The sequence below is a fragment of the Agelaius tricolor genome, unplaced genomic scaffold, assembly GCF_023055355.1.
Source record: "Agelaius tricolor isolate 1412-34295 unplaced genomic scaffold, bAgeTri1.0.p SCAF_14, whole genome shotgun sequence".
Taxonomy (NCBI): Eukaryota; Metazoa; Chordata; class Aves; order Passeriformes; family Icteridae; genus Agelaius; species Agelaius tricolor.
Genome location: NW_027269274.1, coordinates 14467593 through 14484796, shown reverse-complemented (window position 1 = coordinate 14484796; position 17204 = coordinate 14467593). Strand labels below are relative to the sequence as shown.

At 48.6% G+C, this 17204-nt stretch overlaps 1 protein-coding gene across 3 annotated transcripts in view; it reads left to right on the top strand.

The window, feature by feature from the left end:
* Positions 1–7111: 7111 nt before the first annotated feature.
* DNAH1 (dynein axonemal heavy chain 1) overlaps positions 7112–17204 on the top strand; it is a 71674-nt gene continuing 61581 nt past the window's right edge. For 2 of the 3 annotated variants that reach the window (XM_071439836.1, XM_071439834.1), the window contains exons 1-7: positions 7112–7211; positions 11268–11418; positions 11969–12041; positions 14522–14696; positions 15197–15353; positions 15871–16003; positions 16963–17124. In XM_071439836.1, the coding sequence (XP_071295937.1) occupies positions 11308–11418; positions 11969–12041; positions 14522–14696; positions 15197–15353; positions 15871–16003; positions 16963–17124 (811 nt within the window). In that variant the 5' untranslated portion in view covers positions 7112–7211; positions 11268–11307. Of the gene's footprint in view, positions 7212–7233; positions 7330–11267; positions 11419–11968; positions 12042–14521; positions 14697–15196; positions 15354–15870; positions 16004–16962; positions 17125–17204 lie in introns of those variants that run through there. The other variant, XM_071439835.1, reaches the window with a different exon arrangement.

Below are 17204 nucleotides of genomic sequence, written 5' to 3'. Positions count from 1 at the left end.
AATACATTGCATGATATATTTAGAAAGCCTTTTTTTTTTCCCCATTGTTTTTAATTGCATTCAGCTTTTTTGATATTTCTGCCGGTGGTCGGCCACATGGTTTTGCAAAAAAAAAAAAAGCCACCACTGAGCAGCGTGTGGGCCCTGTGTCTGCCTGTGAGCCAGGTCCCATCTGGCTGTAATTACTAGCTTCACATCAGCAGAAGAGTGTAATATTTAAACACAAATGTTTGATGTTTGCATAGCAAACCTCAGGATGGAAAGCTCTTGATAATCAGCCTGCAGAGAGGAGGTGGGCTTGCTGCAGGTGAGCACTGAGGTGTGTGGGATGCAGCAAGGCTTTGTGGGGTTTTATGGGGATAGAGAGAAGAGCAGCAGTGAATTCAGAAGCCCTTCATGCCTCACTCTGGGCAGAAGCTCCACACAGCATTGCACTCCTCATTCTTAGGCCTTTGGGCCACAACCCATGTGGAGCAGAGTGGTGCAGGGCAGATGACACTGCCAGGGATCTCCCATCTCATCCCACTCAGAACATGTCAGGAGGTCACTGAAGCCTGCAAAATGGTAGAAGAGCTCCTGAAATCAATACAGGCTCCTTGCCCTGAGTAGTAGCCATCAGGATGGATAACAACCCTTGTTAGGTTTCAGCAGCTCAGGTACCAGCTATGCCTGGAGAGCAGGGAGCTGGAGCCAAACTCGTAGAAACATGGACAATCTATTACACTGGCCCCCAAAAATTAGGACTGAGACCACAGCAAGCATTAGCCACCTTCTCTGGCAGAGATAAGATCCAACCCACAGTACCCTTCCAAAGAACCTTCCCCTGCTTGTAGTGGACACAGTGTGAGATCTTGTGTGTGGCACTTTGCTTCCCTGCCCTTCAATCCCAATCCTTGGGGAAGGAAAACAACAAGCTTGTACTTCACCCTGCTCCAATTGGGACGACAAGTGAGAAAACGGCTTCGTCTGCTCCCAGGCACCTCTGGAAGGTGACAGACACATGTGCTGCCTGCAGCATCCTCTGTTTAGCATTAAGGTCCAAGCACCACCGTGCACACCCAGCCAAATGAGAGTCCTGGAGCTGCTGGCCCCTGTGCCACCTCCTGTAGGGTACACAGCACCCTTGCTTTGCTCCTGACAGAGAAGAAAATCCATGCCTGGAGATGGCTTTCATCCATAATGCCATAGTGGAGCTAGCAGCTGGCTCTTCCTGAGCTTGTCCAGACAAGGTTCAACCTGTCACAACTTGTCATTTTATAAGTGCAGGAGGCTAGAGCCTAGGATAACAGGATAATAATAGGATAACAAATGCCTCCTCACTGTCTCGGGGGGTTTGGGGACCTATTCTCTGCAGCTTGCACACCCAAGGTGAGCCAGCCCTACTGCCGTCACTGCCTCCGAGGAGCATTGCTCATCTCAACAAACTTTAAAGCTGCATCCTGACAGACCAAAATAAATCAATCAATAAATAAATCGTCCGTCTCGTCTACTGGATCCTGCAGTTTATTTCCTCGGCGCTGATGAAAAATAGTTGGATGCTTAGTAGCTTCATGAGACTAATTATGATAAACGGCCCCATCGCTGCTAATATCCGGACATTAATTCCCAGATGGAGCTGCAGAAAATGTCAGGAATGGAAATGTCAGCTCTCTAAAAGGACCTGGCAGGTATTGAAGTGGGGACTGGAACGTCAGCAGAGGAGGGAGTAGGGGGAGATCTGGGAATTAGCAGGATGTCGGTACGCATTTGGAAGCTATAATTCCTCTCACTTGGTTGCCCAGTTCCTCACAGCAATGCCACAACCACAGCTTTCTTCACATTTTGCCTTCTCTGAGATCTGCTCCCTGTATCGAGGCAAAAGATTGGCACTCACTAAGCAGGTGACAATTTCTTTGGGCAGAAGAAGCTCAACCTTAAGCTTCAGGAATCTCCTTCCCACTGAGATCCCCAGAAATGTCACCTGCTCTCTGTCTACTGGACACACCAGTAATTCCCTTTACACTGGGTGTGGGGCAGGCAGGCTGAGAGGCAACAAAAGGTCACACCCAAACTCTGCTCCCATTCTCATCTGGATTTCATATCTGCATTCATATTTACATTTCTACAATTACCACTTGAATACAAAAATGTGATGGAAAATAGCAAAAATCTCTCTTGGGGTTTTTGTTCTGGTTTTGGGGGGGTCTTTGTTTGTTTGTCAGTTTGTTTGTTTATTTGGAGGGAGTTTGTTTCTGGTTTTTTGTTTGTTTTCCACCAATGGTTTAAAATTGTTTCTTGTATTTAAAAGAGCTATTTATGGAGAATATTCCCTGCCAAGTGAGAGATACTTCAAGGTAGATGCACTAGCCAGACAAATTGTATGAATGCTCAACTACTGACAGCACTGTGTCAATGATGGCAGGAAGTCAGGCTGGCACCTGGTACAATAAATCAGCTGATAAACAAGTTCAAGAAACTCTGTTTTGAAGCCTTTTTAAATAAAAAAATGTTACGTTGTCCTCTCATGGTGCAAAGACATGCACTGGTTTTGCTGCTCTGTTCAGCCTGCTGGCTCAGGCCCTGTTCTGTAGAGCATGTGAAACAGCGGTGTTCTCATGATGATCTATTCCAGCTTTTGGCACACGCTTCCTCGTGGAAAAAATCTGAACAGGTTGGGGATTCCTTGATCAGATGCCAGTTGGTTGAAAGAAAGGCTTTTCACAGGAGTCTGTTGCTGTTTGTCAGCAAAGGCTGGAATTTTTGCTCAAAGCCAGATCATTTCAACATTTACCTACTGAGAGGAGATTTAACATTGAGCCTGACAGGTCTGGTTCAGACCACAGACTTGAACCAGAACTCTCCACAGCCTCCAGCAAGTTCTCTTGAAGCCAAGATGCCTCTGTCTCCCATGAAAAGCTTGAAGTTCCTCTGGAAGCTTCAGGGAAATTTTCTTTTCTATAAAGAAAGCAAGTAATGGGGAAGTAGCTGCACCATATTTGCTGTGGAACTACAGAGCTCCAAACCTCCTGTGTGTGTTCTGACAGATGACTTGTCATCTGCATGAAATCTGGCCATTGGTCTGTTGGGACTTCTGAGGAATGTAAGGGTCTAGCTCCAGGGGGTTTGGGAGCCAGAGGGTGGGACACTTGGGAGCACCTCTGCCACTAACCTCTCTGGAATCAAGGTGTCCATAAAGTACATATGGGCTCTTCTTGGAAAAATCTCCCATCTTACTGGGAGCTTCCTGCTGACAAGCTCTTTCTTGGGTCAGCAGCCCCATGGAGATCAAGAGCATTGCCTTTGAGGCAGTTCTGCCCAAATCAGCTGAGCCAATTGTGTGAAAATGGCTCCTGCGAGCTCCTCTGCCCACCACTGCTGAGATCTCATCACTGAGGCTTGTTCATCTTCTCCATCCCCACTGCTCCCTGCCTGCTCAGGCTTGGTCCTGGTGATCTTCACTGTCATCTTCCTCCTTCTGGACAGCCCCATGCCTTTTGTGTGTCTTTCCTGGGGCAGTAACCTCTGCCTGCAAATTCCCTGGGGAAGCCTTCTGGCTGGGTTAATGGTGTGATCCCCAATGTGAGAGAACACACACTGGGGAGATGATGTACTGTGGCACAGTGGTGGAGGTGAAGGATAAACTTAGCTAACAAGAATGTCGCTATCAGAGCCAAAGTCTTGTTCACTTTCTGAAGCAAAAACTGGCTGGAAAGTACAGAACTTGCAGCTACAAACTGTTCCCTGGTCCCAGCCTGACTGAATTCAAGGTAACAGCCTTGTGTCAAGAGAGCTGTTGAAAGCAGCAGGAATATAAAGAGAATCTGGCTCGATACCACCTCCTCAGAATCAACCTGCCCCTTCAGGAGAAGTGCTGAGGCAACAAGAAGCCAGACCTTGTCCTCGCTCTCCCTGCTTTATGACTTTCTCAGGGGTTTGTGTCTTGAGGACTTTCTGTCAAATGTACTTGTTAGCATTGTCAACATGTGGTGCTTTACTCCACATTAATGCTGTATCTTGTGTGTGGGAACACATGTAGGTGTGGAGACAGAGAAATCTAGGGCCTTATTCTCTAGTGGCCTTGTGCTTTAAGGATCATTTACACCTTCAGCAAAATGTGTGTGGGGTGGGTATGGAAACACTGCTAAATCTGATGGGGCCTGCCACCCACGGTAGGGGGTAGGTGCAAGTGATGGAACAAAACAACCAGCACATCATCTCCAAGGTCCACAGAAGTCAGGATTTTTGCTATTTTATTCTTCCTCCCATAACTAAGGGAAGGCTGTTTGTAGAAGTGAGTTTGGGTGTAATATGGGGTTTTCTGGGCTATTGGATTGGGATAGATGCAGGAGAGACAAAAGAGTAAAAGTGCAGAGCAGGAAAAGTGGCTCCCACAGCTCAGACCACGTAAGAAAAGCTGGGCTCTTCAGTCAGAAAAGAGCCTCAGAGACAGAATGAGCCACTAGCGTGTTTCACATATTTCTCCTTTCCAGTGCCAGCTCACATCCTAGCACCTACTGAAACTGATTTGATTCTCATGTCTGGTAACTGTGTGAGAGCTCTCTCCCTCCCTGTGAGTCCAGACTCTGCTAACCTTTGCTCATGCTTTCACTCCAGTGGTGTGACAGGAGACAGGGAGAACAGTGCATTCCTTGTCCCAGAACAGCCTTGCACTAAGGAAAATACTGGCAAGTCACTGACCAGTGTGTTTCAGCAGGGACTCAGGAACCTCTTCTTGGAGAACTGTTTTCTTGGGAACTCAGCATCGAATCTGCGGCCTCAAAAGAGCCCATGGAAGAAAAGGAGCACTAAGAGGAACTGTCAGAAGAAAGACAACACTAAACCTTTTGTGCTGACCCAGCCAGGGACTGGATCTCAGCTCAGACTGATTTGAGAAGGTGAAAGCACAGAGATGCTCAGCTGTGCCAGCCATCACCACTGCCACTTGGAACCTGCCCTTTGCCGGTGGGTAAGGAACACATTCCCCTTGCTGGGCTAAAGGAGCACCCACGGAAGCAGCTCACAGTGCCAGCACATCCTGCAGCAAGGCTCTGGAGAACCAGAAGGCCTTTTAAAGGCAGGTCAGGTGGCAGCACACGGATGGAGAGCAGGTGGCTCACACACCTGTTTGCTTTCTCTTCTGGCCTGCTGGGTTTGTGAAGGCCCAGCCAGTCAAATCAGTGGGGCTTTCACCTCCTGACTTACTGAAGTATTTTGTAGTGAACTTTGAAAGCCTGGTCCAAAATGAAGCCCAGCTGACCACAGGAAGGGCAAGACCTGCTGTGAATCCCAGCCCACTGCAGGGGGGTGAAGCCAGCACAAAATGGATGCAGATTTTTCCCATGCAAAGGGCAACGGGGCTCCACCATTGTTTCCTCTCAATCAGAGAAGCCATCTGGGATGTGACTCCAGGGAACTCCAGCAAGAGCTGTAATTATATCAAACATAATTGAGGCAAGCCAGCAGCACTCCTTACTTAAGTAAAGCTATGAGGCCAGCAATATGACAGAGGACAAACACCTGGGAGTTCCTCCAGCATCCGCTGCTTTCAGTGGGGTGGGAGCAGCTCAGCATGGAGAGCAAACCCCCCCAGAGACCTCCTTGCTGCATGGGGCTGATCCTGTGAACACCCTGGCAGCAGCTGAGCATTGCTGTGAGGGAGCTTCCTTATCTGGAGAAGCTTGTGTTTCTTGCCTGAGGCTTTGCCTGCTCCACCTTTCTCTGTCCAAACCTCACATCCCCTCACTTGCAAATTTTTGGATGGCACAAATGCCCTCGACTAGCAGGCCCTTTACCCCCGGCAGGTACCCGGGCAGGGAGAGGAGCCAGTGCTCTTGGTCTGGCTCTGCTGCCTCCCACAGCATGCCCCCCATCCTGGTGCCTCTTTGCCTAATTCTCTGCCCAGCGGGCATCCCTTGGGCCAGCCTGCCAGCTGCGATGTCCTGCTCCTCTGGCCCTGCTTTCTAGGACTTGCCTCTCTCCCAGGTGCACAGCTGGGAAGCAGCAGGATTCACTGTCAGCCTGGACTGGACCAACAGGCATTGGGGGTCTCAAAGGCACTACAAAGCAGCACCTGCCCACCCGCCTGCCACAGCTCTCCTCCTGCAGGAACCTCCACTCATCTCCTGTTTCATCCTTTCCTCCTCCTCCTCTGCCCTTTGTACTCCTTCACAGTAGATCTCTTATGGCTTGGGGTTTTTTCTCATTAAATCTTTTCCTCTCTGCTTTTCCACCTCCTTCCTCTCCCCCAAAATAATCCAAACCTGTTCCTCCTCACTCCCCCGCAGGGCTGGCACTGCTTGTCCCTTCCTCACCATTCCCTCTGAAGGGGACCAGCTTGTCAGGGCCTGTTCAACAGGACTCGGTGCCACTTTTCCTTCTCTAGGGATGACATGTTCTCCAGGGCCAGCAGTCCCCCATCCCCACCCATCATGATCTTTTAGCTCAAGACTTCCATGGGCACACAAGGTCGATTTAGACAAGCCAAGGTGCAGCTCTACATCAGCACCCTGCCCGTCTCCACTCATTCTGGGGATGGGACAGAGGAAGGATCTGCTGGACCTTCCTGGTCAGTAGCCGGCAGGGTTGGCAGCCAGCTGGTGTGGGAGGTGGCACTGGGACCCTTGCTCGCATGGCAAATGGAGGCTGTCCCCAGGGCACTCGATGGCTCCTTGCCGGGATGCCGAGCACCCTGGGGCTGGCAGCCCTGGAAGGCACGGGTTGCCGGTGGCTCGGTGGCACTGCTCCACAGCCGTACCCTCTGCTGGCAGCTCGGCGTTGGCCCTAGTGTGGTGACTCAGTGGTGACCCTGAAGTGGCACCGGCAGCTCTGTGGTGTCCCCGTGGTGCCAACTCAGGGACTCCACCACCAACTCCGTAGCGGTGACTCTTAGGCTGCTCCAGGGGCTCTGGGGTGGCACCGGGAGCTTCGCGGTGTCACTGCAGTGGCACCAGGGGGCTCTGCACAGCCCCGCCCTGGCAGCTGCAGCTCGGGGCAGACCCCGCTTCCCCAGGAGAGCGCTCTCCCCCCCCCCCCCCGGCTCGGCCGTGGTGTGGCCCGCGGCTCGGGCCCGCGCTGCCCCGCGCCGCCTCCGGACCAGCCCAACGGCCCGCGCGGGGGGAGCAGCGGTCTCGGGTCGCAGCCTTCTGCCCGCCCCTGCTCCCGTGGCAACGCCTGCGGCGTCGGGCCGGACTCGGGCCGGTCGGGGCGGACTCGGGGCGGACTCGGGCCCGTCGGTGCGTACCGCCCGCAGGCAGAGCCGGGCAGGGCACCACTGGCCCCCGAGCAGGGGGCTGCGGGCTCCAAGGAGGGGCTCGGGGGCCGGGCCGGGAGGGCGGACGGGCGGGCGCACAGGTGTGGATCGTGAGGGAGTCGCCCGGTGCGTTCCGCACCCTGGGAGCGGCGGGCAGAGCCGGGTTTCTCGGAGCACTGGGAGGGCTTGGTGCTCAGGGTGGGCGCCGGGAGCAGCTCTGGCGCTGCCCCGTCCCGCACGTCGCACGTTAACAGCCCCTGGGCTGCTCCTCCCGCGCCCCGCGGGCTCTCAACAATGAAACCTACAGCAGCGTTTGTTTCACCCGCGTCGTGCCTGGTCAGTGACACAAACCGCGTTGGAGTCACGGTGTAAATGCCTGGCGGGCTGTCCTGCGGCCCCCGCGCTGGCTGTGGGCCCAGGCCGTGCCCTGAGCCCCGGGGTCACGAGCGGCACCGGCCGGAGCCGCCCGCGCTGCTCCCCCCGGGGAGGCTGTGCCTGCCTGGTGCTTCTCCGTGGAGAAAAGAATGCATTTAAAAACCCAGAGGAAAATCAATTTTAAAACTCTGCAAATGGTTGGAGGGAATGGGCTGCTATAAAACTCGAAATTACTTTCAACTCTCTTTTTAGAGTTGGAAGGGTTTTGAAGTACGGGATAATGTTTAAAGCAGTTTGTTGAGAGCGCATCACCTTGTCTGAGCTTATATAGTAGGGTTTAAATTATAGGAAGAGGGAATTTCTGCATGTTGGTGTCCAGATGGTCTAGTAGCTGGGATTCTGGCTATGCATAGATAGATAGATTTTAGATAAATACTAGATTTCAGTCTGCGGTTTTGCTTAGGGGTTATATGATATTTAAAGTACTATTCTCTAGTTCTGTTGCAATTTTTAGCCATTTTAAACCTTATTTGAAAGAAAAGAGTCCCATTTTGTCAAAGCTTTGGATCAAAGAATTGAAGTAGAGGCAACAGATCAAAAAGCTCATACCAGACGTTGAGCAAGACATGTGGGAGTTTGACTCTTGGATGTGTAAAGCCTGGATTTACTGAGAAATTGTAATTATAGTTTTGCCACAATGACACACAGACGCTGTAACTAATGTTGTGTCAGCAGTGCCATAAGAATATGCTCTCACTTTGAATAGTTCAATTTAGCATAATACCTCGTACCTGGTATATCTAGGAAACATGCTTTTCAGGTGTGAGGGAGCATGACTAAACTAGTGCAGAGATAGCTGTCTCAGCAGTCAGGAAAAGATTTTATAGCTTAGGCTGGGACATCTTGGTGCCAGCCTGATGTTTGCCAGCAAAGAGCAGGGAGATGCTCCCAGGTGTGCAAGGAGGGGAGGAGGGCAGAGAAGCTGCTTTGAGGAAGACATCTCCCCTACTTGCAATGAGCTGGACTCCTCAGTCCTGAGGAAAGTGCTCCCAGTAGGGAAGGACTGAAGGCTGTGAATGTGGCAGGTATCCAGCCTCCTGCTCCCAGCTGGAGTGTGAGGGGGCACTGGGCAGTTTCACTGCTCTTCTTTGGGATCCCTCAGACAAGCAGGGAATCCTTGAGCACAAACTATGTGGTACAATCAGCAGTTGCTGGCTGAAAGCTTGAACTGCCATTGTGTGCTCGCTGCAGGATGGAAAGTGTTCTCACCCTCTCTCCCTTTGTGCTTAGCAGTTCTCCCATATCCACATCAGCTTTAGTGCTCTCAGACAAGATGTTTTAATGATTTCTTTGGGGAATTGCTGGGAGAACTTTGGATGCCTGGTTTTGTTCTTTATTTTAAGTGGTGTGTGTCAGGATTTTTTGCAATTGCAAACACAGGGACCTTCCCTCTGGGCAGCTGGGAGAGCATGATGGGTGTTTCTGATCTGGACACTGGGTAGGGGTTGGTTTTATTTTGACATAAGTGCTCAGGATGGACTTTACTGAGGTGTGAGTGAGTACACAGTGAGCAAAGTAGCAAAGAATTAGGCTTGCTGTGGGCTGTCTTGGTACACTCTTCCCCAGTCATGGAAACTTGTCCATCATGGGCAGCAGCCACGTTATTTTGATTCTAGGCAGAGATTGCCAGTCCTGCTAAATTGGGAATGGGTTCAGTCCCTCACCCCTACTGAAGGTTCAGATGAACCTTGTGTCCTGGAGCTGGCTGCTTTAATTGGATGGTTTTAGGGTTCTGGTGGTAAGAGGCAAAAGTCCAGCGAGCCATGTTGGCATGCTGGCCCTGCTGCCAAGGAGAGAGAGGATGCTCAGGTGACACATCAGGAGAGGCCCCGCGGGGCCGTTCCGCCTCACTGCTGTTCTCCCAGCCAGTGCAGCAGGCACCAAAGAGTCCAGCAGTGATTCATCAGGAATCCTTGGATCTTGGCTGATTCCAATCAGTCCTGCTGGGCTGCTAAAATAGATATGGCCAGAGCATAAAATAGCTAATAAAAACAAAATCCTCCATGGAAAATTCATTCTTCAGGGTGTGAGGTTCCAGTTGCCATGCCAAAGCAAAGCTGAGAGGAGAGAGATTGGAGATTTTCTAGCTTGAAGGAGGGGAGGGGGTATTATTGATCTCATCTCCCAGGTCTTTCCAATCTGTTCGCTTACTCCATTTCACTTAAAAGATTCGCATCATGGTAACCTTGATTTATTATCTGATTTCTTTTTTGATTCAACCTCTCAAAATTGTGCACTGGCTTGAACCTGCAGTAATAAACCAGCACAGTTATTCCCTCTTATCTCCGGCATGCATGTAATGCTTTCTGTGCTGTACCCGATTCATTCTCACAGACAGGCAGGAAGGTGAAATTCTGAAAAGATTGCCCTCTCTCATCAGGAGTATAGGGCAAGCAGAGTTTTCACTCCATTCAAGAGCAGAGCAGAGAGGGCATGGCAGGAAGGGATCTGCGGATGTTGTCTCCAGGTCAGGATGAGGATCCAGACAAGTACTGTGCCAGCTGTGGCCTTCAAGACCAGGCAAGGTCTTTCCAGAACTTATTTGTGGGAAGCTGGAAGACTCTGCTGCAGAGGCTTGGCTGCCTCAGAAAGGTCCTAGCAAGGGTGCAGGAGACAAACCACTCGTCAGGTAGGGCTGGATGAGGAGTCTGGGTCTAGCCCTGAGCAGGAATTGATCAGTTAGCTGTATTGACCTGGAGTACCTTTGAGAGACACCACGGAAAGCTTTGACTCATATTTTATAGGAATAAGCTACACAGGTATGTGTACACCATTATATCAGTGCATGCATGTGCAGGCTGGAGGGGTTTGTGTCACTTTAGCTGTTCTAATTAGTTAGAATAGTCATCTCTGTGTTTAGACAAGCCTAAAACCAAGGGTTGCATTATCCTCCTGCCAGAAGTCTGAGAGCTGTTCTTAATTGGTATCTCTGAGTGCACAAAGGTTTTTATAAAATAAAGCTGTACATCTGTGATATTTGCCTGGACTTGAGTCTCCCAAGGTGGAAGAGCAGAAATTATTTGTGAGCTGAGCAAAAATATCCCCTGCAGGAGGAGAAAGAGGGGAGCTTCTGGCAATATTTTAATATGTGTTAGGTGATGCTTAAACATCTGTCATGAATTATTTAAATGAAAGAGGCAGACTTAGACCTGGGAGTAGCTGTGTTGGTATCCTAGGCTGTAGCCTACTCCCACTGGAGTCAAGTGTGACAAAGTTTTTAAGGGATTTGGGTGCAGCAAAAGTAGTACTTTTCTTGTAGTCCCAGTTTAGTCAAATTCTCCTGGCAACCTTTTGAATGCTGCCACAGATCCAGGAAGCCCCTGCTGCTTAAGGAAAGCAGCTTTTCTTGTGTATTCTGCTGGTTTTCCCACTCCAAACCCCGTCTGGAATAACAAAGCAATCTGTTTCCCCAGGGTTAGTGAGCCATTGAGGCAGCCAGGTGAGTCTGATGGCCCCCAGGTCGTGAATGGTATGGAATCAGGGGATGGAACCTTCTGTGATACCCGCTCATTGTAGCAAGTGAAGGATATCCAGCACTGTGGGAGGGTGTGGAGGAGTGCCAAAGATACAGTGTGTGCCAGGCTCAATGTCTTTCCACTCACAGGAAGCCCAGGGTTACGTCACAGCGTTGTTCTCCTGAGAAGATGGACAAAGCAAGGAAGGAATTGAGGAATTTTCTGAGTAGGAGCCAACCTAGCACCAGCAGTGGGGCTTCTGCTGATGTCCCTACTCCAGGACCCTCCAGTAGCTCGAGGGTAAGTGCAAAGAGCAGTTCTTTCTCCAGCACTGTCCTGAACAGAAAAGTCCACAGCTGGTATGGACATACACAGGTTTCACCCCAGGTCCTAGCCCTTCCTTTGCTCAGAGGCCTTTGTGCAAGACCTTCATCTTAACAAAGTGAGGCCATGAGGCTCATCCTGGTCAGAGTTGTGCTGCCTTCCTCTGTAGCCAGTGACAGTGCTGTCATGATTGCCTAGGTTTGGGATGCCAGTATGGCAGGGCAGGCTGTGGTTGTGGTGATATATGGCAGTAAAACCGTAATGACTGGCTGCCTGATCCGCCCCCAGTCAACATCCTAAGCTGACATCAGGCCACATGCTGCTGGGAGATCCCCTGCCCCTGTGCATTTGGCTGAACTTTTCAGGTACTTGTGTCTCTGAGCCTTTTCTGACCATTACTCACAGTCTCAGTTGTCCCTAAAGATCTGGTAAAGTCAGTCTTACAGTCACATTTTATCTCTGTACCTCAATGATCCCCACTCACACTATGCCACGACTGTGCTCTGACACTTCCCTCACATTCCAGGGTGCTTCTGGTGGCCCCCACACGTCCCAGTCTTTGGTGAACCAGGCAGAGCAGGAGCAGCACACCCCTAAAGGTAAATGCACTGAGAGGGAGTGAGGTGGGGCAGGAAACTGGGCCATAACTGTTCAGGTTGCCTATAGCAGGCATGCTGGGAATTAGGCTACTGCCTCTGGGCTCCTGCTCCGCTTTCATTTTCAGTGCTCAGGAATGGTGCTGTGCTCTTTGAATATCCCGAGAAAAGTGAATTTCATTTAGAGGTTCAGCAAAGTGATCTGAGTGGGTGATAAAACCCTGCTTCCTTTTCTCCTGGATAGATCCACTTCCCCCAGGGTTCAGGGTGGACTGTGCTGGTGCCTGTGGGAGTTCTGGTCCTGCTGCCAGGAGAACACTGAATTTGCATGTGTTCTTACTGTGCATGGAGCCAGCAGTGTCCCTTTCCTGTGAAAATCATAGATTTTCCTGAGTTAGAAGGGACCCACAAGGATCATCAAGTTAAACTGCTGGCCCAGCACATGACAACCCCAAAAATGGGACCTGCCTGTGAAAGCTGTATTTGGGATTTAGGTATAGCCAAAATCATGGCCTTCCCTCATTTATTTATTCTGCACCCAGCTGCACCCCAGAGCAGATTGTTCTCCCTAGATGCAAAGGCTCTCTGTGTGTACAGAGCTGCTGGTGCCACCTGCTTACAAAAACTTGTGTCATGGATGCTCAAATATAGGAACAGAGAATGGTTGAAGGTTTGCCAGCACTCTCCTGGCCCCTAGAGCACTCCTGGGGATATGGATCATAGACTGGCAGTGGGTGGGAAGAAAGTGTGTGTGTGAGAGGATTTTAGAGAAAGATGGGAACTGTATATACCACCCTCCTGTGCTTAGATGTGACATTTATTTTCATGAGTGAGGACAAATGACTGCTTCCTCAAGTGAATCTTGACAAGCTAGACTCATCTTTAACAAGTGGAGACAGAACTCTATTTATGATCTGCTGCTTCTTCAAGGGGGAAGAAGCCATCAGGTTGGAAATGTAAATGCAAATGAAACACTAAGTATTGACATAAATAGTTGATAGTGCACAAAGTGCCATAATGGATGGTGCCAGGATTTGGCAACAATAAAATGACTAAATTGGAACAGCTGTGCTCCTTGACAACAAATACAAATCAGGGCCATTCTGTAAAGACCCCAAGCAAGAGATGTACACAAGGCTAAAGAGCTGCATTTTAGGGATTCCTCAAAATTATTTATTGACCGTGCAAGTGTTTAAGAGCACATTCATGCCAGGCTAGCTGCCCTTCCTGAGGGAGGGAAGTAGAGAGAGAGGAGCCAGTTAGTGGCTATTTCCTTTAGTCTCTAAGCAGACAACATACAGCTACAAGGGTTGAGCCAGGGGCCATTTTAGAAGGACAAGGGAATGACCTCTTAGAGGACCCTTCCTGTACCCAACCATCCTGAAACATGTCTGGCTTTAGCATTATTGGCTGCTCTGCACAATTGCTTTGAAATCAAGGGTCACATCCATGACTCCAGAAGCACATGCAACACAGTGAACAATTGGGTTCAAAGCTTGACATTCAAAATACCCAATTCCAAACCAGAACTTTACGTTTCTCCTTGACAGAGTGTGAAAGTTCATCAAAGGAAAATCTCTCTCACTCCACTAAAATCTATTTTTAGTTCAATGCTTAGCTCTGTCTAGGGAATAGTGCTTTTTAAAGCTTGCATGAAATTACTTAATTTAGGTTAAGCTTCAAATTCCCAGTTTGCTGCTGTTCTATTATTTGCAACTTGTTTAGCAATATAAACAGTTTGGTTTATTTATGGGGTAAATGACATGGTTTAATTTCTGCCAGTTCTTGGAAATGTATACTTTTTTCTTAGTCCAAATTTCTCTTGAAAATGTTTGGCCAAATGGTGAGATTGTTGGCTGTTTAACTCAATTTTTTCTCACACCATTGCTGATGTGAGTGGGTGGTTTGATTGAGCAAAAGCTGAGAAGAGAGAGGTTTGTCCCAAGGTGTGAATAGGCACTTCAGGAGACAAAGATGACCTCTGCAGCTTCTTTCCCCCTGTAATATTAATAAACCCTTTATCACCACTTTGACCAAGCTCCTCTCAGCTATGACTGACTCTTGGTCTCAGGGCCCCCCAGAGAGGCAGGGGGATCCTTTCTGAGGGTGATGGAAGCTGTACATTAGAGACAGTAATTGCCCACTGTCATGTAGAGAGTCTGTAGCAAAGCTGGGAACAAAACAGAGCTCCTTAGAGCCAGGTCAGTGCCTTGGCTCCCAAAAATCTGCATGACAGTAATTCTTGGTGGAGTTTTCTTCTATGCCATTATTTTGATACTGGAAAACCATAATCACATATTGTAGCAGGAAAAAAAAAAGGTCTTTTTTTCTGTTTCCAGTTTGATGTCTGCTTGATTTCTCTTACAAATCTAGTGAAGTGACTTCTGCAGATAACCCAGTAGACAGCAGAGTCCTCCTTTGTGTGTGAATGTAAAGCAAAGTGATACCTGGTGGTTTCAGATGTGTTTCTCTTTGCTTCTTAGTCACAAAATTCAAGGTGCCTGCAAACTTTAAAGGTCTCATGGAGAATCAAATGGTTGGACCATCCACTGAGATCCTCGCTGAGTCAGATTTCCCTGAACAATCATTTAAACCCAAAGTGCAGATGCCTTTCAAACGTGTTCCAGGGCAAAACCCTCGTAAGGTTGAAGTAGAGAGGTAAGTAACCAGGAAGTGGCTAGAGGCATCACTGTGGAATGGACACAGCAGATTAGGGTGTTGACTTCTGCTTTCAAGATATAACATGTCAAAAATCCTTAAGAAAACCTTATCCTGTAAGGCAGTAGTCTCCAAAGTGGGGAGTACATGAATTGCAGAGGGTGCAGAAGACAATTCACTGGGATGTGGGAAGAAAACATTGTTTTTTAATAGTGTTTATGTCATCTTTTTGTAATTATTTTTTTGATTTCTGGTTTTGTGTATGCTCTATAATGTATTAGTACCATAGTACAGTATATAATTTATGGATTGGAGTAACTGATCTTTCTAGGTCACTTCCACGGAATTATTTTATGCTTTAAATGAAGAAATAGACGTGGATGCAATGTGTACCAAAAATGTTTTTACTGATAGGGGTGCAGAGTGAAAAAGTGGAGTTGTAGGCATGGGAATGCTTACAGGCACATTAAGTGGTTATTTCCTCTTCTGATGTAATCCAGGAGGAGACGACTGTATCTGACCTTTGACATTGCTGAGCTCCTGGCCAGCAAGGGGATAGACTCCAATCAGCTGATGCCAAGGCACTATGACCCTGACAATATGCCACCTATTGAGGAGACAAAAGATTCTGTGTTTCCCATCTACCTCCCATTACAGGTAAGAGAGCACATGTGGTCTGTCTCATTGCTTATACCACAGGAGGTTTCTGAGGACACTTAGCCAGTATTGACACAACAAGCAGCAAAGCAAGGCAATGCTTTGGAGCTGGCTTGGGCACTGAAGGGTCTCTACAAGATGCTGAGCATCTTCTGCAGGGTGCCACAACTTCTGCCAAAACTAATAGTCCTTGAGAGTGCTCCTCACTGGCTTTTGTGTGTCCAAAGGAAAGGTGTCTCATGTTTCCTTCTGAATGCAGTAGTCAGCAGTATTGCTGCAGGAAACCTCTCCAGGTGTTGGTTTGTTCTCCCTGGGAAATGGCTGGAGGTACAAATAGCGCTGTTTGGGAGAAAATTGTCAGCCAAATATTGCACAGATTTTGCACCTGGACTGATTTCCAAATTTTGTAGCCCATTTAGGAACTGCATGTTAATGTTTTCCTCTCGTGAAATTTTTTATTGGGTGTTTTCTTGTTTCTGGAGTAAATCCTAATTTCCCTCATGTCCTTGCTTTTTAGGTATTTGACAATGATGAATTTGACTGTCGAACTCCGGACGAGTGGATGGCACTAGGGCTGGAGCCAGGATCTTCTGATAGAAAGCCAGTGCCTGGAAAAGCACTTTTACCTACAGATGATGTGCTTGGACATGGTAAAACTTGAATCAGCTCCTGCTCAAGCAGGGCAACACTAATGGTTACAGGCCCTTTCAGCAGAAGGAAATGTGTAGATTCTGATGATGTAGCTCTGAAAAGCCCTATCTCATTTTGGCCAGTCTCAGGCAGTCAGAGCCAGAGACCAGGATCTCACTGACTGCCAGTCCTGCCCTGGATCATTTCCACTTTGTTAAAAGTTGCCTTTGCCTTTTGACTTTCTGTCAGCACAGACAAAATTTCTCTTTATTGGTGAATAGCTATCTTCATGGAGTTAGGGTGTTCTAACTCCTAGGGCACAGTATGTTCTGCCTGGATTTCTCTGCAAGTGCAGGATCAGAAGATGAGTTCAGACTACAGTGAACATACAAGTAGTAAACCTGGGCCAAATTAGGTGATGTGGACATTGCTTTCCAATCTTTTGGAGCCTTCTCAATGAGAAGGCATTACTAGGTGCAGTTGTACTGATGCCCAGCTGTGGCTGCAGCTCACATTAACACATCTGCAGTAGCTTTAAAGTGTGGGAACTGGCATCTGCAGCTCTGGAGCAGCCTCCAGAGGCTTGACTGTCTGCAAAACTGAAGCATAAAACATAAGCTCTGTGTATCCTTGGGCAGCCAGCACATGATGGCTGGGTTCTGCCTGCACCTGTCTTGGGGAATACCACACCTGATCACTCCTCAGGTTGAATGGACAGCATAATGCTGTCCTGACCTGTATCCATATTGATATCAATATAAATAGATATCTGTCTGGTGTATGCAAAACATTGAAAATTCTAAGCTGTAAAATAATAAGTTAATTATTTAATTGGTCAGACAGAAACTCTGTGAGATTGACTGAGATTCAAAGGAGCAAATGGATTTGACTGTGGCATCACCACTTGGATCAGGGAAATCCATTTGCTGTAGCCTCCAGGAGAATGGACTAACCCTGTTTTAATCCTTGGCTCTCTCAGAGGACCCCAAAAGCCAGGAGTTGATCTACAAGTGGATTGATGTTGGTGTTCTGGATTATGACAAGGAGACAGACCTCTACTTGGTCCATAAAACAGATGAGAAAGGTCTGGTGCGTGACGAAGAAGGGAGACCCATCATCAACGGAGGAAGAACTCCAGAAGGTGTGTTTCAAATGAGGTTTTTTGGGACCTGTCATATAGTCTGAGAGCCAGTTCATTACCCATGCTTGTCCTAGCTGGAC